Genomic DNA, 6,861 nt, shown 5'->3' with positions numbered 1-6,861 from the left:
TAAAATGAAAATTAAAACCATCGGGACCTGGGCATTTATCTCCCCCACAACTCCAAACAGCTTCTTTAATCTCTTGGTCAGAAAAAGGGGCAATGAGTCCCTCTCTTTGATTCTGGTCAATGGACTGGAAGAATACCCCATCAAGAGTAGGTCTGAAACTCTTGTCTTCAGTAAATCTATGAAGAAAGAAATTAAGAACTTCATCTTTGACCCGGTCAGGCTGTTGGACCCAATTACCATCAATGAAGAGGCCCTGAATAGCATTGTAATTTCTTCTGCAGTTTAAAACTTTGTGAAAATAAGCTGTATTGCTGTCACCTTCCTTAATCCATCTCTCTCTAGACTTCTGTCTCAGCAAAGATTCATAAGCATTGGAAACCTCCCACAGCTTTTGTTGAAAAGATTTCTTGAGTTTAACTTCATCTTGAGATAAAGGTCTATTACCAGCTGTAGTTTCCAATTCATTAAGCTGCTGCCTCAAACTATGGATCTTACTAACATTAACATCAGAATTCACTTTACTCCATTGTTTGATGGTGATCTTAAGGTTTCTCAGCTTGTTTTTAAGAGCAATGCCCCCCCATCCTCCTTGCTGATCCTTAGACCAAGCCTCCTTCACCATCCTTTGATACCCTTTTTGATTAAGCCATGAGTCCAGCACCCTAAAGGGCTTAGGACCCCAATCAACCAGCTTGGTTTTCAAAATTACAGGGCAATGATCTGAGTAATCTCTGTGAAGAACATGCTGGGATGAGTCCGACCATTGGGTTAGCCATTGGTCTGAAACTAGGAATCTGTCAAGTCTACTTTTGGCAGATCCATTGGGCCTAAACCAAGTGAAATTGCCACCAAAACCTCTGATTTCATGAAGATCCATATCTGAGATCCAATCATTAAATTCTGAAATATCAGAAATATCAGCCCCCCTTTGAGAAGATCCAATACGTTCCTCCTGACTCCTAATGCTATTAAAATCCCCAAGGAAGCACCAAACACCATTCGGATTGGCCAACTTCAGCTGTCTTAGTTCCTCCCACAGAATTCTTTTCCCAGGAAGGTCACAAGGAGCTTACACATTGACTATATGAAGTCTCTGATTTTCAGTAACCCATGTTCCATCTAAAAATAAGAAGCTATGGCCTTTAATTGCCCTCTCTACTTGAAAAGCTGAGTTGTTCCATAGACAAAGAAGGCCCCCAGCAGCATGAACAGAGGGTATACTGTCCCAAGAGACACTGGAATCCCCCTACATTGACTGACAAATTATATTTTATCAAATTTGTCCCTTTTTGTTTCTTGAATACAAACAAGATCAATCTTATGAATTAGATTGATTCTCCTTATAGCAGCCCATTTGATCCCCCTTCCCAGCCCTCGACAATTGTATGATAGAATAATCATGAGTGATGGTTCATGATACCCCTCTCGACTGCCACAGCTTTGTCTCTCTGCTCCAACTGAACCATGAAGTCCCTGACCTTTTGAGTTTCCTGACCATAAGTGAGGCCCATATCACCAACTAAAGTCATTTGTTTTTCCAAAGGTGCCTGATTACATATGCTAGTATTCGGTTCCCTGGTGTACTCTTTAGAAGAGGCCTCATAAATTTGAGGAGCTACTTGTATAGGAGGTTCCAGAACAGTTTGGGCCTCATAAATTTGACATGTTGGACTTACAAGAAGTTTAGATGGTGCAGGAAGAAAGTGCCTCCACACAAAACGACCTGGCCCACTAAGGAAATTCACTTGACCCCAAAGAAAATCAAAATAACTTCGCTTCTCCCTCTTCTTCTCTGGTCTCCATCACTTCTACACGCCAGAGTTGTTCCCAACTTCACACCGTTCCGCGATCTCACAATCCCTCCCTCCCTGGATTCCACGCAATTTTTTTCAGATCGATAATCGCGTAAGCAGTAGCAGCAGCAGCAGAAAGCACAATTTCGCGTTTCCTCAAAAGCGCGACCAGGATCTGAATGCGGTGAAGTTGTTTCGGAACGCGATTCATGGAGTGGACGACGCTGCAGCACCTGGATCTTCGCCATGTGGGGCGCGGCGTGAGGCCTCTGCAGCCTCACGCTGCTTCCTTCCATCCTCACCAAGCTCTCGTCGCCGTCGCAATCGGAACCTACATCGTTGGTGTGCCAATTACTCTCTCTCTCTCTTTCTCACTTATTCGATTCCGTGAACTTAGTTCACTTTGCTAATTCGAAATTCGGTTCGTGTAATTGCGTTGTTTGTTATGCTTGTTCGATGCTACTTAACTTGCTCTTGAATTCTTAGTTTCTGAAGGCAATTTTCTGTGTTGATTTGATCCGTGAGATCTGAGCCGATGGTAGTTAACTAGGGTTTTTGCTGTGTTTTTACAAGCACCTAGTTATGAAACTCTCACTCACACATACATATATTACAGTATATATAAGCACCAAGTTATGAACTATGAAGCAGACACTCTCATATAGACATAGGTATATTGCTTGTATGTATAAGCTCTTTTATGATATATTGGTTTATGTCATATTTGCCAATCCTTGCTGTTGATCATCGCATGGATCACCATTGCTTTCAACAGTACGTACATGGATTATCATTAACTAGGGTGTTTGCTGTAGATTCACAATCATCTGGTTATGGACTATGAAGCAGACACTCTCACTCATACGTTTATTATTGTATACATAAGCTCCAAGATTTATAATTTATAATATCTTAGTATATGTCATATGTGCCAATTAAGGTTTTAGACTGCATTGTTTCGTCATGATCCTTGACATTGCAGCCTAAATTGTTGTTGAAGACCAATTTTAAAACCTTGTTGCCAATACTTGTTTGTTACTAAGCCCCTCTGGAACAACGCAGAGCATCATTTCTATTGACATTTTCCTAACAGTGTGTTTGGATAGAGGAATTTAAAATTCTGAGAAATTTTAAATTCTAAGAATTTCAAATACTTCAATTGAAATTCTTTTATTTTTAAAATTTTGTGTTTGGATAAAAAAAGTTAAAATTATGAGGGTGAAAAAAAAATGAAAGAAAAAGAAAGAAAAGATATGATTGTTCTGTTAGTTATGCGTGTTCCTCTATGCTCAGATCCGATCGATATTCCACAATCTCATACGCTGTTTCTTGGAGAAGACTTTAAGAAGAGAATTTCAATTTCTCACCTTTTAGAAGGAAATTGAAATTTCAGATTTTTAGTTGTTTAAAATTCTGTTTTAAAATTCCAAAATTTTAAATTCTTCACAAAAATACATCCAAACAATGAATTCTAAATTACAGAAATTCAAATTCTCTGATAAATTACTTTTCTCAGCTAAAATTCTCTATCCAAACATACTCTAAAAGAAATTGCCAAGGATGCAGTGAGGAGTGGTGGGTTTTGGAGGAAAAGGGGAGGGAGGGCAAATTTTTCATTTCTAATAAATAAATATATTTAGTAATTTTTCTAAAATCAATGAAATAAAATGATAGATTAGTATTTACTTGACGTCAACTAGTAGAACTAGCCATGTACATGTTCATAAAAAAATATTCAAGGACAAAAGCACCCCTGCCACATTCTGTTTTTATAAAAAAATGCTTAAAAGTGTGAGAAACAGGTTCGACCTCTATTTTTAAAATTTTAATGAACCAATGTGACTATGCTGTATCATAACCATGTAATAGTGGAAAGGATTTAAAATTAGGCATGTATGTATGTGTGTGGGAAGCATGTCACCAAAATGTTTTATTTTTAATAAACAAGGAACTAATTAAGAAAGAAGAGAAAGATACAAATGCAGAGGATAAAATATCCTCAAGGAAAAAAGATGTCACAAAAAAAAAATGAAAAATTGCAACATTGGATGCCAATCTCTCTGAGGATCCATCAAAGATACTCCCATATAAAGACTTTAATGGAACACCAAAAAGAAGCTAGAAAACTACTTGATTCGAAATGAACACAATAGAAGACCACTGTCCAGAGAAAATTCTTGAATTTCTTTTCAACAAAATACACCAATGTTCCATTAATCACAGAATTTGCTTAAGGTCCTTGGGACAAACCCAATGTTCACTTAAACACCACACCAAGTTTTCTAGAAAAGGGAAGCTACCAAACAATGCAAGAACGAATTGCAGTCTGCACATTACACAACAATCCGAAGTTAAAGTTAGGGGTCTTTGAATCTGAATTAAATCATTGGTTTTAATCCTATCAAGAACAACAGTCTGAACAAAGGATTCGACCTGGAGGGAGTGCAGGATTTCCTGAAGAACTTATCCAGAGGGAAGGAAGCATTGCTGTGAGATGAAGTGAGAAACTGAAAATAGGATTTGCAAGAAAATAAATCTTAAATGTCTAGAGACCAAATCCTCTTATCTGTTATTAGCAGCTACTGTTAGAAAATACGGGTTTAGTTATCTATCTGTTATTGTCCTTTTTTTTTGTTTAAATTTAGCTAGGGATTCTAATTGATCTATTGTCTATTTGTCTTATGTAAATAAAATGGTTCGCAACATTTAGAAGTCTTGTTTGAGTTTGAGTTGAGTGGACTTATTGTTGTTGCATGATGCATTTCTTTGTGTGTTGACTTGATTTGGGCTCAATTGTTTTACCTGATGGTTTGTTTCAATTTATTGCAGAATTTGATGCATTAACAGGTAGCAAGATTTCTGCTCTTGACATTGGAGCACCTGCAGTGCGAATGTCTTACAGTCCCACTAGTGGGCATACTGTGATTGCAATCCTCCAGGTTGACCATACCTGAACTTTTCACGTGCCATTTTCCTCCCCCCACCCTAAAATAATCCTTTTGCTGTATTTTAATTTTTCAAGACATTTTTCCATAATGAAGGATGTAGTTCTGCAAATGATTGTGGTTTGATCAGAAAACATTAATTTTTCTCGATGAACACAAATGTCTGGAAGATTTTTCTGTAGTTTTGGTACAGGTAGTAATATGCAAATAAAATCCCGAGGGATGTATTGTAGATGGTGCAGACAAACAACAATTTAGGAATTAGGATCTTGCTGAACTGCTGAAGTGTTTTACTTGATGAAGTCCGGAAAAAATATTAAAATTAGGAAGTTTAATTAGAAAAATGCTTATAATTGCTCTTTGATTCTATTATTCTTGTTCATTAAGATACAAAAATGTGTAAACATAAATTCTCTTGTTCAGTTGAACTTTTGTTTTGCTTATTTATTTATTTTTTGCTTGCTAGGTTTTTTCTTTTATAAATTTCATTTGTTTAATTTTCTGTCACTTAGGATATGTCAAGTATAGCTATTGGCTTGCTGTTTCTGTTTTTCTTTTTTAGTTATGCCCCTCAATTGTATTTTGTTTTAGTTTATTAGTTTATATATTATATATATTGTGATTGGGTAGTTCTTTTATCCTTATTATGCTTGTCGGTTGCTTTTACATGTAGGATTGTACAATTCGGTCTTGTGATTTTGACTTAGAGCAAACATGTGTATTGCATTCACCAGAGAAGAAGACAGAGCAAATTTCTTCTGATACAGAAGTTCATATGGCTTTGACCCCACTACAACCTGTTGTGTTTTTTGGGTTTCATAAACGAATGAGTGTGACAGGTTGGCTCTGGTTTATCATATGTGTAGATAAATGTGTTTGTTGTAGTTTGATTACTAATGGTGATGATTTGTGTTAAATATCTGTTTTTGCATAAATGAAGTTGTTGGAACTGTTGAAGGCGGTAGAGCACCCACGAAAATCAAGACAGACTTGAAGAAGCCTATTGTTAACCTTGCTTGTCATCCTCGCCTCCCTGTACTGGTAATGTTTTCAGTGTACTTTTTTTTTATCATGATTACATTTTCCAGTAAGTCCACAAGATGTGTATTTCTGCTGTAAGACATTTCTAGTGTTGAGTCTCTTATGTGAATGAGATACTTCAATCCTATCTTTCTTGAATTTGACTTAATTGTTTTTCCATTCCAGTATGTTGCTTATGCAGAAGGTTTGATTCGAGCATATAATATTCATACCTATGCTGTTCATTACACGCTACAACGTAAGGATGATTTCCTACATATTTTTTTCCTATTGATATGCTTTATATATTTCTTATAAGTACTATTAGTAGTATTATTTGTATTTATATTTAGTGTTTTCTATTCAGTTGACAATACTATAAAGCTTCTTGGTGCTGGTGCATTTGCATTTCATCCAACTCTGGAATGGATTTTTGTTGGGGATCGACAAGGTACACTGCTTGTATGGGATGTATCAACTGAGAGACCTATTATGGTTGGAATGTGAGTGTAATTTACTTATGATCTAGTTTTTTCTTGTATCAACTGAGAGACCTATTATGGTTGGAATGTGAGTGTAATTTACTTATGATCTAGTTTTTTCTTGTACCACGACTGAGACTTGGCATCATTGTCCCCCATGGTTTCTTATTTGTTACTGTACTGTATTTGAGTTTAGGCTTGTTAGTTTGGTTATGCCTGATCATTTATTGTTATTGAAATTTCAGAAAACAAGTTGGCTCACAACCGATAACATCAGTTGCTTGGCTCCCCATGTTGCGTTTACTTGTAACTCTATCTAAGGATGGAAATCTTCATGTTTGGGAAACGCGCGTTACGGTGAATCCTAATGGACCTCCCACACAGGCTAATTTTTTTGAGCCTGCAGGTAGCTATATTGACACTTTTTGTCTTTACCTGGAATACCTGATGACTTCCTGTTGATTTTGATTCTTTTGAATTTTGATAGCTTATGTTAATTATATTGCAGAACATTTCTGCTTCTACTTTTCCTCCCTCATAGTAGTTGTAGAATCTTTTAATAGATAGATAGAGAGGAAAAACTTAGTCATGCTTCATTCTTGTACTATTCTTTTCATAAGT

At 36.5% G+C, this 6,861-nt stretch overlaps 1 protein-coding gene across 3 annotated transcripts in view; it reads left to right on the top strand.

Annotated features, from left to right (window-relative positions):
- The first annotated feature begins 1,732 nt into the window (after positions 1 to 1,732).
- Positions 1,733 to 6,861, top strand: part of LOC114412358 — a 32,332-nt gene continuing 27,203 nt past the window's right edge. The window contains exons 1-7 of one of the 3 annotated variants that reach the window (XM_028376206.1): positions 1,733 to 2,135; positions 4,623 to 4,732; positions 5,412 to 5,577; positions 5,679 to 5,779; positions 5,945 to 6,017; positions 6,126 to 6,261; positions 6,486 to 6,646. In XM_028376206.1, the coding sequence (XP_028232007.1) occupies positions 2,003 to 2,135; positions 4,623 to 4,732; positions 5,412 to 5,577; positions 5,679 to 5,779; positions 5,945 to 6,017; positions 6,126 to 6,261; positions 6,486 to 6,646 (880 nt within the window). In that variant the 5' untranslated portion in view covers positions 1,733 to 2,002. Of the gene's footprint in view, positions 2,136 to 4,622; positions 4,733 to 5,411; positions 5,578 to 5,678; positions 5,780 to 5,938; positions 6,018 to 6,125; positions 6,262 to 6,297; positions 6,329 to 6,485; positions 6,647 to 6,861 lie in introns of those variants that run through there. The other 2 variants (XM_028376207.1, XM_028376208.1) reach the window with 2 other exon arrangements.

Source organism: Glycine soja, chromosome 5 (genome assembly GCF_004193775.1).
Source record: "Glycine soja cultivar W05 chromosome 5, ASM419377v2, whole genome shotgun sequence".
NCBI lineage: Eukaryota > Viridiplantae > Streptophyta > Magnoliopsida > Fabales > Fabaceae > Glycine > Glycine soja.
This window is presented reverse-complemented; position numbering and strand designations above follow the sequence as displayed.